General features: G+C 32.5%; 1 protein-coding gene across 2 annotated transcripts in view; it reads left to right on the forward strand.

The window, feature by feature from the left end:
* SPRED1 (sprouty related EVH1 domain containing 1) overlaps positions 1-16,216 on the forward strand; it is a 122,500-nt gene that overhangs the window by 87,157 nt on the left and 19,127 nt on the right. For both annotated transcript variants that reach the window (XM_077127418.1, XM_077127417.1), the window contains 3 exons: positions 4,354-4,522; positions 6,502-6,551; positions 11,751-11,909. In XM_077127418.1, coding sequence (XP_076983533.1) covers positions 4,369-4,522; positions 6,502-6,551; positions 11,751-11,909 — 363 coding nt within the window. In that variant the 5' untranslated portion in view covers positions 4,354-4,368. The remainder of the gene's footprint in view (positions 1-4,353; positions 4,523-6,501; positions 6,552-11,750; positions 11,910-16,216) is intronic.

Genomic DNA, 16,216 nt, shown 5'->3' on the forward strand with positions numbered 1-16,216 from the left:
GTTCTGAGGCACCTGTATTTCTCATTTGAACCCCTTCCCCTTATTAAACCCCTCCACCCATCCATATATACACTCAAAGTTTTATTTTCATGAATAATGACCTTCCATCCTTTCACATCAACTAACCTATTATAGGCTGTAACCTCATCACCTGGCATGACCAGCATCACCATCATTACCAATTATTGTGCCATGTGCTAGTGCTATTTTGGGTACTCTACTTGTATTCATCTAGCTTTGAAAAGTAGGCTGGATAGTAAATGGTAGAGACTGTATAGGACCCACCAGTCTTGGCTGCACAGCTCACAATCTTAATTAATTACCACACCAAATTGCTCTTATAAAGTATTACATTTTTCTTATCCTTAGGAAGTTATGTTTCTGCCCTTTCTGTTTTTCATAGCTTAAACGTTTTATTTCGGACATTTCACTCTCATTAACCATCTTTCTTCTTTCCCTCATTCAGCTCTTCACCTGGTGTTATAGAGAAACCATTTGTCTCTTCTTTCATCTTTATCATATTTCAATAAATATATTAATGCTTATTGGTTTTATTTTTCTTAAATTCCAGAGTTTCCCTGTTTGTATTTTTATTTTCATAATCAAGATTTATTTAAACTTAACAGAAAATAGGAAAAATATTTATTTTTGTTACCAATGAATTGAAAGCTTTAAGGCATTATTAATTAAAATATTAGTGGTTCCAAATGCTAAAATAAATTTAGTTTGAAATGCTAGTGATCAATGAAAGCAAGGGGTAAGGGGTATGGTAGGTATAATCTTTTTTTTTTTTTCTTTCATGTGTTTTATTTCTTTTTCTATTGTCTTTTTATTTCCTTTTCTGAATTAATGCAAATGTTCTAAGAAATGATGAATATGCAACTAAGTGATGATATTGTGAATTACTGATTATGTATGTTGTTTTGTTTCTTTATTTTTTTAATTAATGAATAAATTAAAACAAAAAAAGATAGAAGCCCAAGTCCCTGATGACCAATGAACAATCATTTTAGCCCTGGATTGCCTAACTTTGTATGATGAAAATAAACTTTTATCTTATTTAAAAAATAAAAATAAAAAATATATATTAGTGGTTCCCAAAGTATTTATTTAGCTAGAATTCTCTCCTGCTGTATCAGAAACCCGGGTTCAATTCTCGGAGCCTGCCCATGCAAATAATAATAATGATGATGATTCAGTGATATTTTTATGTAACAAAAACTATATGACCAAACTCAGTTTTTTATATTTCATCCCTCACTTTTTTTTTTAAACAATTCCCATTTTGCATTGTTTTCTACATATACATTACTTTTCCTACTGTTTATGAGTACAGTGAAAATGTTGCAGTGATCCATACCACCAATTTTTACTTTCAAATTCCAGAACTTCATCTAGTCATGAACTTAACTTAATAATTTTTAGTACTGCAAGATGGTTGTTGTGACAAATAAAATCTGTGTAAAATGTCCTTACAGAGTGCTAACACACAAAAGCTCTGAATATATATTAATTCTTTCCTCTCTCTCAAAATGTGGAAGCACCAAAGTTTGGTAAACAGAACTCTTGAGGCAGTTTTATTCCATCACCCCTAAATAGCCAGGACTGAATCTTAGTTACTTTCTTAGTTATCTTTTACAGAATTAATAAGATTTATTATGAAGAATCATTATATTCAGTGGTATACTAATAAGTATTTAACACTCAGCTCTCCAGAAAATGCCGTGATTTGTAGCATTTGCATATTGTCATGATGTTAGTACTCTCACCATGACTGATTTCAATCAACGTAATATTGCACATATGGAGTTAGAAGAAATAATTCAGTAGCACACCGTTATGTATTATTTCTACCATACAGATAGAGCAAACATAAATAACCTCAGGAACAAAATTTTAAAATGTGGTAAAATAATTGAGATAATAAATTTTACATAGTTATTACTTTATAAAATAATTTATTTAATTGTAAGTTTATATAATTTTGTTTTTTAATAATGGCTGTTTTTAACATCTGGCATGCAGTATTCCTGAAAATTTAATATCTCTTTTGAAAAGTCTCTTTTGAGCCAGTAGGGATGATCTCCAACACCCAGTGCTTGTATTAAACTTAAATCACTCCTAAAATATAAATCAAGGATTCCTAATTCATGATCTCCAAGCATGGGTAACTTTCTACAGTAGTACCTAAAGCCTAAAAGGTTATACAAAAAATTTGTACATGTGCATTTTTTGAGGAGAAATATTTGAGTGCCTAGTATTGCTGTTGTGGCTTAGGGATTGTGGATGCAGTAATGGGCAAATGTGACACAGTGTCTGCTCACTTGCTGCTTATAAGTCGGGGAAACAGGCATTAATTAAATAGTCACTCAGATTTTGAAATTATAAATATGTAAATCAGGAGCTTTATGTAGTCTTGGAGTCAAAAAACTCCTCTCTTAAGTTATGTATGAGTGGAGAGCTTAAAGATAAGTACAGGGTTATCAATGAGGTAAAGATGAAGAAAGGTGTTCCAAGGACAAGGAGTAGTATGTCCAGGGGTACTGAGTTTGGAAGGTACTTGATCATGGAGAGTCAGGAACAGCATGGTGGGAGATGAGAGTGGAAGTTAAGTTAGACAAAGACTAGGTTATGCGGGGCCTTATAGGTCATGTTAACATTTTGGTCTTGTTCTTGAAATCTTTGCAGAGACCCTGACCTCATTGACACAAGCAAGTGTCTGATAAGATTTACATTTTTAAAAGATTACTACTGTACCTACAGAGTTGTGAAATTATTTGATGAGAGTATGAGCAGATACAAGGAAGAGGCATGCAAATGAATAGAGTGGACGAAGCAGAGAGGCATTCATTCACCAAATACTTATGGAGCACTTATATGTCACATGCTGTTCTGGATTCAGAAATTTAGCAGAAAACAAGACCAACTCCCTACTCTTGAGGCTTTTACATTTTAGCGGAAATGTAAGAAATAAATAGGAAACAAGTAAGCAAAATTATTTGAGGGAGTACTATAAAAGGAATGGCATATGAGAACTAGAATCTAGGTTTTATTTGGCTTGTTTTTAATTGTGTTCCCAGTATTCCAAAATAATTAAGATGTGTAGTTTGTTTTGTATATAGTGATAATGACAACTAGTACTTATTAAAAGTATATTACAAACGCCATGAAAGGCAAAAAAGGGGCGGGGGGGGGAGGTGCCGAGTTGTTGTTCCAGGTTCATAAAGACTGAGAAGGGCCGAAGAGATATTGTAACAAAATATGTGTGATCCTGAAGTGTATCCTGTACTGGAAGTTTTTGTTTTTTTTTTAATTCTGTTGGGTGTAGTGCAGGCCATGTGGCTCAGCAGGCAGAGTTCTCGCCTGCCATGCTGGGGATCGGGTTCGATTCCTGGTGCCTTCCAAAGCAAAAACAAACAAAAAGTGTGTTCATTTTTAATTTTTTGAATTTGCTCACTATATGAGAGAATAGCTTTACTTTTAATAAATGTACACTTGAGTATAAAGGGGCAGGAGGCATAATATCTGAGCCTTTATAGATGGTTTTGAATGAAATAAAATGTTTGTACACACACAGAATGTAAAAAATAAATGTGACAAAAATAAAAGGGCAGGCAGAAGATGTTTTCTATTATTACAACTTTTCTGTAAAAGGAAGCAAAGTATATAATGTTGCACATTATGTGAAACTCTTTACATGAATGCTCATTGAATCATTCCATTAATGCTATGAGATATTTGATATTGCTATTTCTATTTTAAAGATGAGAAAATGAAAACAACCCACTTAAATTCACATACTGAGAAAGTGGCAAAGTATTTATTTGATCTGCTGCCATAACTATTAAATCCTCAAACAAAATATTAACATCTTTTAAGGAGTTTAGGAAAATGACTAAAATGTTAGATTTCTACCATCACCATTTCTATACCCTGTTCCCAGAAATAATTCCTGGTATTATCTGGAAATCTTATAGGTAGTAAGAATGTGTTTATTTGTGTATTTTTTTTTAATGGGAGCTTAATAAACAAGAGGTAATACAACTTGCATGATTTTTTTAAAATCTCATCTTAATTTCTGTAATGTGACCTTTACAGTTGATTAAGTAGCAAGAACTTTTTGTTAAAAATAGGGCGGGCCACGGTGGCTCAGCAGGTAAGAATGCTTGCCTGCCATGCCCGAGGACCCGGGTTCAATTCCCGGTGCCTGCCCATGTAAAAAAAAAAAAATAGGGAGAAATATTCTGATCGTAACAAATAATAGCTCCTTTCTCTCCTCAGTTTGTATTTAAGAGCTATGTTAGATGCATTTGATGTATGCATAGTAATTTTTTCGCATTTGACTTTTGACAGGTGGTTTTGGAATGTATGCTTAAAAGGGACCTCATTTACAATAAGGTCACTCCAACATTTCACCACTGGAAGATCGATGACAAAAAGTTTGGTCTTACCTTTCAAAGTCCTGCTGATGCTAGAGCTTTTGATAGAGGCATTCGAAGAGCTATAGAGGATATTTGTCAGGGTAAGTTTTCTTTTCCTTACCTTTCTTTTTTTTTTAGCATTTTCTTAATTGGCTTATCAGCTTTATATATGGTAGAGGTCATTTTTCTCAAAGTTAACCTAAAGTAGTTCTGGCGAGTCTGCTTTTATAATTTGTGACCAGGCTTTGAAATCTCACAGTAGATGAGAATAAAATTGTAGGCTCCTTAGCCTGTCTTCTATTTGTCACTTCACAGTCTATACCACTTGCATTTATTATCTTGAAGAATACGTAAAACAGCAGCCTTCAGGTAATGAGAAGGTTTTAAAGAGTACTGCCTTTTTGATATGTGATATTAAAGAAGTGAAAGGGAAAATAAGAGGAGCAGTAAGGTAGAGCTGTTAAAATCCAAGTGAGATATTCTGCTTTCATGTGCATTGGTCAAGTCACATCCTCATTTAGGTAATAATAACGAGAGAGCTTCTGATATTTAAGTATATGTAGACTTTATTCAATGGCAAAACCCTTATCTCTTTACCTGATTTCATTATTGAGGATTGGCAGAGGCTACAACCCCATTTTATCTGTCTATTATTAACCAAACAGAAATCGGTTTAAACACACCCCCCCAAAAAAAATAACAAAGGCTCGATTTGTTTTTCTAATTAAAAAATTATCTCTATTAATGTAAATAACTTCCTATATAAAGTAATAGAATGTGTGTTGTGGTTTGTATATTTTGAATATGTCAATTTAATATGAAATTTGAAGAAATGACAGACCCCTTAGGCAAGGACATGCTTAGTCCAAATCTGTTCTGATAGTCCATGAAACTCTGGTTAAATTATTTAGTTACTTAAAAAGATTAGAATTGGGTAAATAAGCAACCTTGGGTTCTGGTTCAGGAAAAATTGCCACCAAATTATGGTAATCATTTTATCCTTATCACAGGAGCCAACAAACTCTCCCTAGATGAGGGATTTCAATCTTGACTGTACATTAGAATCACCGAGGTAGTGTTTGAAAAATAGAGTGCCTGTTTCCCACCCCAGACCAACTGAATCTGTTTGCTGGGGAATAGAGTTGAGGCATCCCCATTGCTTTTTTATAAAGCTCTCCAGTGTTCAAATGAAGTGAGGAATTGTCCTTATTGAATGATGGTAATTTACACTAAAAGAGAAAAGGTGAGGGTGAATTATCCAGCAGTGGTTCACAAAGCTGGCTGAAGGTTAAAATCACATGGTAAACTTAAAAAATTGCATGGTTCCTTGAGCTTCACCCCCAGAGATTCTGACAGTTTTGGTTCAGCATAACCAAAATTGCATCAGCATATTTTATAAAAGTTCTGTAGTTGATTTTAATCCTCAGGTAGAGATGAGAACAATCTTACCATTATTATCAGCTATGTAGACTTTCAGTATTCCCATTAAGTTTCTTTTACCTTGCCTTCCATGTCAATAAAAATAATCTATGCTACCCTTTCCAAAAGGCAGATTTCTATTTATATCATGCCTACTCCTTGCTAGCTATGTCTTAGGAGGTGAACAAAAATTCAGAATGCTTTACTACAACAAATTCCTCCTCTTGGACACCATGAAAATCTCAAAGCTCAATAGACCTGTTATCAATGGTCCATTAAGACTTATTTTCTTTCTGTATTAAAGCAGCTAAAATCTGATTCTGTATATTAAATACTATATCCTGGATCAGAGCAATTAGAATTACTTGAATAAATCACATAGGTGCATCGCCTAAACAATGAAAAGTGTAGTACACATAGCCTGACTAGCAGTTTTGAATATTGGGGAGAAATGTGGGGAAAGCCTTGCTAGAGAGATCATTTACAGAGGAAACATCTCTTGAGGTTGTATACTGGGAATATAGAAAAGAGAAACAATCATTTTATTTTCAGGCAGACTAGAATGAGCTCTGTAAGTCTTCTAAAGTGTTATAATAACATGATCAATTAATCGTTAATACTACAATCTGAGATGCTTAATTAAATTATCCTTTTTCTTTAGGATGCCCAGCATCAAAAAATGAAGCTGAAGGAGCTGAAGATGACTTAAAAGTAAGTAATTTGGTTTGAAAAGGAATTTTCTAATTCCAAACATAATGGTATGGAGGAAATCAGTGTCCTAAGTAAATGAACAATGCATATAAATTATTAGGAAAATTTCTGTGACACTCCCCCTGTCTCTGTCACCAGAAAGAATAAAAAAAGGCCGTGTACTTGTATAAAAATATTGTAGAAAAAGAATTACAAATTGTTAAAAAATTTCAAACACATTTGTTTTATCTCACCAATAATCAGCAGGTGGTATAAATTAAAGCAAGTTAACATTTTAAAATTCTCACCCTGTTACTACCTTATGTTGTGTTTATCTATGAGATAGACAGATTGATCCCCTACTGCAGAAAATGTAGATTGGTGCATTCTTTCTAGAATGCAGTTTGGTGATTTATATTAAAAAGCCTTCAAAGTACAAACATTCATGTCTATGATCCAATGATTCAGTGTCTAGTAATCTATACCAAGGAAGTAGAGATACACAAAAATTTATATACACAGATTTAGTTTTACATATATATATTTACCTGCAAGTATGTTCAGAGGGAAGTTGTAGTCTTTATTAGTTTAAAAAAATCTTCTATACCTGATTATGCAATTTATTAGCCTTAATTATAAAAGAAAAGGGATAAATGCTGAGAAACTAGTAAATATGTGAGAGTTTTTTTGTTGTTGTTTTTAGTGCATGATCCGGGAGTCAAACCTGGTCTCCTGCATGGAAGGTGAACATTCTAACCACTGAGCTACCCATGCGATTGCAACTGCCAAATTTACATTTACAGTGGTAGCATTTGTTTCATGATATGCCAGAGTTTTAGGAGTTCATTCTTATTTTCTAGTACATTGGAAATTATAAAGTCTTATTTTTTTAACCACTTTATTTATTCAGAAATAAAGTACATCGTGTTAATTTGCATAATCCCCTTATGGGATTGGCACAAGTAAACATTTCGAGATTATTTTGAATGCAAGTTGACTAATCAAAGGTAGTGGTTGTGTTAGACCGACTTCATTGGTCATCATTTGCAAAGACAACTAAAATGGTTTTAAAAAATAGTCCATTATCTAATTCTTTTAACCCAGAAGAAGTAATGATTTTGTTATATTTAGGTCATAAATATCTTGAAGGCAGTAAATACCAGATTGGAAATCTTTTCCATTTAAATATCCATTAATTCATTCAAAAAATATTTAAGCACCTACTCTGTGCCAATAATTATGTGAGATATTCGATTATTTGTCTTTGGACAACTTTCTGACCTGAATTAATGTTTTTATCAGTGATCGTGAATCAACAGAAGTTTACCTTTCTATTTCATATCTATCTTCTGAACTGTTTCATTTTAAAAAATCAGCATTTGTTTTTAAAATCATATCCTGCTCATCTTTGTATCCATAATATCTGTACAGTACTGATGTCACACATAGGTGGTTCTCAACAAAAGGGTTTATAAAGAAGAATCTTCAAAATTGGGATTTTTTTTGTAACCCAATCTTTAATAAGGTATGAATTCTCTTTTCCATTGTTTTCTTTCTTTGACTATTTTAATGAGCCATTTAAAGTTTTTTGTTTGTTATCTTAAATTCTCGCTAGTACAGTTTCAAGGTCATTTTTACAATATTTTTTTTAACGAGGGTCTCCAATTATATCATTTTCAGCTCTTACTGTTCAAATATGCTGAATTAATAAAAGTCTTACAGCAGGCTTGAGGTTATAAGAAGAAAAGGTCTCAGATTTCATGCTTTGGGGTAGAGAAAAGATGAGCCCTGCTTGATCTGAAGTGACAAGTACTTATATTCTCTTCTTTGGCCATGAAAGACTACTTGACTGGCTTATCTCTTTTTAAAATTAGTGTCATATCTGAGTCAAATGATTAAAAGAGCTAAGATTTGCTTTTATTGTCTAAAACTTTGATTTAGGCAGATGGGATATAAATTGGTCATGTACTGACTTGTAAAGTTGCTAACTTTTTAATAAGGCTTTATCTGAAACCTAAATTGATGTATAGGTTTTATTTCACCAGCAAAAAAAATTTATGGTACTTAACAATCTTCAGTAACTACTATCCTACAGTTATGTTCCAAAACCCCTGGTGTATTTAGAGTTTTATTTATTATCTAATAAAAGAGCAAAAAAACATATAACCTTCATTCATATACTTCTGATTGTTGGTTGTTTTTTGGTTTTTTGTTTTGATTCTTAAACTAATGCATCTTTGCATATTGGGCATTTAGAAAATTATAAAAAAGAAATCAGGAATTACTCATCCCCTACTCAGAAATAACTGCTATTAAGATTTTGGCAGTTTCTCCCTTGGTTTTTCTTTGTTCTGTCCGTATGATGTGCAAATATATTCTTTTTAAAAGCACCATCAGAATCATTTTTTTTAATGTGATTAGTTTTTTAAACTTTTTTCCATTTTGACTTTTCGACAGGGTCTTTGTTTGTATAGGCAATGGTATAGTTGGAAATTAAGTAGTATAAATCATTTAATTTGAATCTACATGGTCTGACTTCAGAGTCTTTGATCTTTACCGATATATAACTGTCCTATAATTTACTTAACTATTTACATGCTGTTAAACATTTAGTTTATTTCCCACAGCCTTTCAGATATATTTTTGTTTGCATCTCTGAATGTGTCTTTAGGGTAAAATTTTAGAAATAGATTTGCCATTTAAAGTGTTGTATAAAGAGTTATAACTATATGACTACTGCATATTAACTCAAAAATCAGGTCAGTAAAACCAAATTCAACGTTAGTCGAACTGACATCATTAGAAAAGTAGTCTAGTTTTTCTGATGATTAACCTGAGGTGGAGAACCCGTTTTTCTTTTTTGCTGTGAGAGACGTTGTATCTTTGTACATTTCTCATTCTTTTTCATATTGTTTCATCACTGATTACTTTGTTTGGGTTGCCTAAACAAAATACCATACCCTATGAATGTATTTTGACAAAGCGCATAGACACACGCAGTTAAAAACTCAAAGCTTTGTTTATTATTATTGTCCTTAACCCATCAAAAGTAACCAAATAAATCTAATGAATTGAATATGAGACAGTGGTGGCCAAGTCTAAAATGAAATGCTATTGGAGCACTACACCAGAATATTACCAGTGATTTCATTGGGCTTGTAGAATTACGAGTAATTTCTTCTCTGCAGTTTCTAACTTTGCATAACTTGAGTATATCACAATTTTAAAACGTGCAATACTAAAATATATGATTTCTTTACTAAAGGAAATTTTTTAAATTATTTCAGCATTTAATAAACCAATAGTATTATTGTTAGGAACTTCTCTTGTTGGATATGACCCAGCAGCTCATTTTCAAAACTGGTGCTTGAGATACACAACTACAAGAATTAAGTTCTTGAAATGTGATAACACTTTTTTTTCATAATTGATTAGCTGTTGAGACCCATGAATTATAAAACAGTTTGTAAAATGACACTAAATTTTCTCTCTCAGAATTAATACTGGAAGCAGGGGCAAAGGAAGAAGAGAAGCATAGATTATGAGTTTATGTTTTTTTCTTCTATAGTTGTCATCTAACCTTATGCTGTGATGAAGAATTACAGCTGGAATTACTTTATTGCTTTACCCAATATCCTTTTGCCTCTACACACAAAAATGTTACAGTAGTCCTTAAAAAAGAAAAACTTAATCTTATTGTTTACATATAAAAAACAATTGTAACTATTATGTAATAGCACTAATTATTACACGAGCTGCTGGGAATAAAACAGAGTTCAGTTGTACATTCATTATTGGCATGCATTGCTTTATATATAATACAGATGAGCCTATGCCAGCAAAGTACTAAAAACATTGAATGTGGGTGGTATAGAACTGCTTTAGACAATATTTTATAAGCTAGAGATCATGCAAGTGTATATACAGTCTTTGTATGCCATGTATTGAACTTCCTGCTCTTGTGGAAGATATGTGACATTTTCCACCAAACTTTAGATTTTATTTGTATGTCCATAGTAATTGTTGATTTTCAGGTTTTATAATCCAGTAAAAAAAATGCCCAGTTGGCTAAGTCTGAACACTTTTTACTCAATTTTATCCAAATTAAGAAAATATTTTAGTTATTTTTAATTACAGAAATACTTCTGATAATCTTTTTGGAAACTAATAATCAACTAACTTTTTTTCTCATTAGATTGGCAAAGATTAAATGCATCATAAGACCTAGTGTAGATAGAGTATGAAGAAACAGTCTCTCACTCACATGGGGTTTTCAGTTTATTCAGGGTTCCTGGAGGTAGCTTCATAATATGATTGAATATATGCATAATATAGTTGAATATATGCATACCCTTTACTCAGCATATATACATACACACACACACAGGCATTAATTCTAGAAACATATATGTCACATAGGTACTATTACATGGAAATGGGATTATGGGAGGAATTTTTATTTTGCATAATTTAAACTTTTATTGTTATTAGAAAATATTTATTTTTGTGAGGATATTTGGGTGTTGTATAAAGAGTGAGGATTAGGGCTTTATTATTTCTGTTTATAAATTAAAATATGTTAGTTTTGTGAGTTATATTGGTTGATTTTACAAGTACTATGAACACAATTTCTAGTTTAAAAAAAAACCTGAAAAAGTTTGAACCTTTAAAATTGTTAGCCTTATAGTGATTGCTCTGAATTATTTAACAATGAGCCAGTAGCATTTGTTTAGTAATTCTTTATTTGGTTGTCCCTGTTTCTTCCTAAATGATCCTATAGTAATGGAAAAGTAATAGCAAATACTTATCCCATTTCGTTAAAAATAAAATGAAACAAAAACCTTCTAATTTTCTGTTTTTGAGAAATATATTTGTGCTAAATTTAACATTTATTTCACAGAGATTATTGTTTATGATGTTTTAAAAACAGGTCTTTAGTGACTGTCATTGATGGGATATATCCTCCACCTAAGTCTCCTGTATATGATTTGAAGCCTTCAAAAATATTTCTCTTCTAAGTAAGCAAGGTCACACTATCTTATTCACTCATTCAACCAGGTCATGGACTACTGTTTCCTTTTGTTCTCTGCAACACACAACACACAGCTTACTTAGTACATATTTACTGATCTGCTAAAAACTTGTCAGAGTGGAAGTATCTTAAGTCTGCAGTTACTTTTCATGTTTTGACCACTAATGAGTTGGGATGTTCCCATTAAGGCAACTGATGAAGATACTTGCAGTTCTTTCGTGAAAGATCACCCTTTCCAGAAAGAGACAGTTGTTACCAGTGAGCCGTATAGAAGCTCAAATGTAAGACCTTCTCCCTTTGAAGATCTGAATGCCAGAAGAGTCTACTTGCAAAGTCAAGCCAATCAGGTGAGAAGATAAATACTTTTAGCATATTATTCAGATATGAAATGAAAATAGAAATCAAATGTTTAAAAGAGTGTTAAGGCTATCTGCCTTTTACCAGAAAAGCAAACAAAACAACAACAAAAAAACAGAATAATGTGATTTGTAGTGAAATTCGGAGTGAGCAAACAAACATACATAGACCCATAAAGTCCTGTATAGATGTTAATAGTTTAGCTATAGATTTGATACTAACCTTTTTTGTCACAAAGATGAAAGGGAGAGGGAATGTGTTAGTTACATTCTCATTATCCAGGAGAAGGAAAGCATTCCAGAAACTTCTCACGTGAGAGGTATTATGAAAAATGTCCTTAGTAAGCATATCTGTGGCAAATACATTGGCAGATTTTGTAAGGTTTTTTTTTTTATAGCATACCGTAGAAATTGAGACTAGGCTTCGAAATTAACTCTGTGGAAGCATTTCCACTGAGCACCAAGTATACAGCCTTCTAATGGTTCCAATCTAAAAATGAAACCTTCATTATAGGACATAACCCTATTTTGTATCACTCACAGGTGTTATCTAATTATCAGAAGACCATTCTTGACCCTAGTTCTCTTAGTGATATGACAAAAACAAATATTTTTGTTGTTGCAGTTATTCAGTAAATATTCATTACTGTTAATCTATGTGAATTCATGTATTTAAACCATACCCCATATCTGTCTACAAAATCAAAAGCCAAGGTAATTTTTTTTAAAATCTTTTTAAACATTATCATTCTTGTTAGATGATATCTATAAGAAGATGCATCAGTATCCAGTGGCATAGTGGCTATGCCTAAAGCTTACCTGATTCTCATTCAAAGTTTTGAACCTAGGAACTCAAACATGCAGTTAGTTAGGGAAGAAATTTATATAAACTATAGATTGTAGTGAGAACAAATCAAATGAACTATTTGATAAAGCATTCAATTCAACAAACTATAAACATTAATTATGTGTGTATCTATGCCAGATCTTGTGCATAGGGTTGGGGATACAAAGTTAAAAATGAACCATGTTCTGAAGGAGTTTCTGTTGAGATGATAGATACATGCTCATAGTGCTTTGATACTACAGGACAAGGGCATGAACTCATCCTGAAAGATCAGGTCTTGTTTTCTCCATATGACTAAACTATTCAGGTATGAGGAGAATCAACCAATTAAAGAGGTAGAGTAGGCAGTAAGAATCGCAGGAAAACACATGGAAGAATTTTGAGAGAGGGAGCAACATGAGCAAATAACATGTGTGTGTGATCTTTGGAGAAACAACCTAAAGTATCAAAAGAGAGATACAGAAGACAAGGTACTTGCACTTTATATTGTTTATTGATTTTTAAACCTGGGAACATTGTCATATGCCAAAAGTGACAAGAAGCCACAGGTTAAACACAGTATGATTTTATGGAGTGTCAGTTTTACCAAAAATATTTCCAGGGTAGCATACAAATTTACATTTCCACCAGCAGTGGTAATTTTTCCAGACACTTGGTTGTATTTCCCCACAATGTAGTTGTTTTTTTGGAGGTAAAGTACCATTTTATTTTTATTTTAATTTACATTTTCCTGATACCTAATGATGTTGAGTAACTTTTTTTTTAGGCTTTTGGTCATTTAGAAATTCTCATTTGCAAAGTACCTCTTGAAGTGTATTTGCACATCTTATATTGAGTTGTCTTTTTCTTAATTGACTTGTAGGCATTCTTTTTATGTATTTTGGCAAAGTCCTTTGTTGAATATATGTATTGTAAATATCTTCTACCCTCCAGCTTGCTGTTCACTCTTTCAGCATCTTAATTTTAATAAAAGAGTGATTTCAGCACTTTTCCTTTATTTTTGGTGCTCTTATGTCCTGTTTAAGAAATCTTTACACTCCCTCTCATAGAAGTATTCTTTTATGTTATATTTTAGAAATGTTATTGTTTTTCTCTCACATTTGATTCTTATGAATGATGATTGATCAAGGTTTACTTTTCTCCTTGATAAAAAAGATATCCAATTGATTGAACAATCTGAATAACCAATTGATTGAACAGCAACTATTGAAGTTTCTAAGCCTTACAAAACTATTACTATAGTGCTGTGTTAGCTTTGTCATTGCACTATATATATGTGGATCTCTTCGTGACCTCTGTTCTGTTCCTTTGGCCTGTTTGTCTATTTTTTATACTAATGCCACCGTTTTAATTACTGTAACTTTATAAGTCTTGACCTGGTAATTAAGTCCTCTAACTTTGTTGATTTTCTTTGTTGTTCTTGACCTACATAGATTTTCTAATCTGCTCATCTAATTTTCACAAAACTTCTTCTATAATTTTGATTGAGGTTATATTGCATTTATAAATCAGTTTGGGGAAAATCGGCAATATTAAGTTTTCCAATCAGTTAAATGGTTGAAAATTCAATTCAATACTTCATTCTTAAATTTTTCTCAGTAATAGTTTGTCACTTTCTATAAAGAGGTTTTTCATATCTTTTGTTAAGTCTTAGATTTTTGATTTCTATGTCACTGTAAATATATTTTGGATATGGACCCTTGTGTCTAGAGACATTGTAAATTACTTTATTAACTGTATACTTTATCAGTGTAATTCTTTGGATGTCAATTTCTCATGTTTCACTGGCTAGGATTCTAGTGCAAGGATAGGGATCACAGGTATTCACATTTCAGTCCTGTTCTCGGAGGATATCTTTCAATATTCATCATTAAGTATGATGAGTTGTTTTATAGATAAGTGTCTTTCTATTCCTACATGACTAAGTTTTTATCTCATGCATTTTCTGCAATAATTGAAATATTTATTCTGTTGATTATTAAATTGAAGTAATTGGTTTGCCACCTTGCAGTCTTGAAAGGAACCCATTTTGGTTGCCATGTCGTGTTCTTATATACACACATACATATATGCATATGCATGCTTGAACACATAAAAATGGATGTGGTTTGTTGATACATCTAGAAATTTTATGTCTGTGTCCATGAAAAAGATTGGCATATGTGTCCTTTCTTATAATAACTTCATTAGGTGCTACTATCAAAGCTATGCTAACTTCATAAAACAAGTTGCACAGTGTTCTTTTTGCAGTTTGTAGAAGAGTTTGAGATTTCTTTCTTTCTTAAATGTTCAGTAAGATTCCCTGGTGAAGCCATATGGGCCTAGAGTTGTCTTTGTGAGATAGTTTTAAATTACAGATGCAATTTCTTTAACATAAATGACTGTTCAAATTTTCAAATTCTTTTCACATAGGCTTTGACACATTGCATTTTTCAAGGACTGTGTTCATGACATGTAAATTTCAAATTTATTGATATTAAGTTATGTGTGTCCCATTCTTTCATTTCTGATAGTGGAAATATGTGCCTTCTCGCCTTTTGTTCATTCTTGGTTAGGAATTTTTCAATTTTATTAGTCTTTTCAAATATATAACTTCTGGATTTTTTGCATTTTCTTTCTATTTCATTAATGCCTCCTCTTTCTGTTTTCGTACTTTCTTAGGATTTAAGTAATTAGTCTCTGTTTCAGCTTCTTAAAGTGCTTAGACCCTGAATTTTGGGGGGCCTTTTTTTTTGGTCTTTTTTTTTTTAATGCCTGGTGCAGCTTGTCAGAACCAGAGTAAAGTAGGGAGGGTATCTGGGCAGGGTGGAGGTGGGGGTAATAGTGACAGCTGGCAGAAAGTGTCAGAGCCCAAACTGGGTAAGGAGGGCAGCTTTGTAGAGGCTTTGGGGGAATCAGAGCCTCAGCAGAGCAAGGGGGGCGTCTGAAGCTTAATCTGGTAGGTTAGAGTCTAAGTGGAATGAGTGAAAAGGGCCTCGGAGGTAGCAGTGATGGCAACAAGCCAGTGGTATATCAGCACTGATTAGAGTGAAAAGGGGATCCACGTTGTGAAGAAATAGTAGTGATGAAAGATTGGCTCCTAAGTCCTCTCAGAAGATGGAATTACAGACTATGTGTGTATATATAAACACACACAAACATTTGTATCTATATGTACTGAAAACTATGAGTTAATACCAATACCTACAATGATAATCCAACTCAATAGAGTTCATTCTAGCCTTCCCCATTTCCATATTTGTAACTCACTTCTCTAGCAGTGAGAAATATGATTCTTATTATTTTCAACACATTTAGTTATTGTATCAGTTTACTCTGTATGGAGCCAATCTTCTATTTTTCTTTTTCTAACCTAAGTATTCAAGACTGTACATTCTAGTTAAGCACTGTTTTCTTCTTATTTGTCAAGATTTGATGTTGTTTTATCTTTTTATGGAAAATTTCATAAAAA

Source organism: Tamandua tetradactyla, chromosome 14 (assembly GCF_023851605.1).
Source record: "Tamandua tetradactyla isolate mTamTet1 chromosome 14, mTamTet1.pri, whole genome shotgun sequence".
Taxonomy (NCBI): Eukaryota; Metazoa; Chordata; class Mammalia; order Pilosa; family Myrmecophagidae; genus Tamandua; species Tamandua tetradactyla.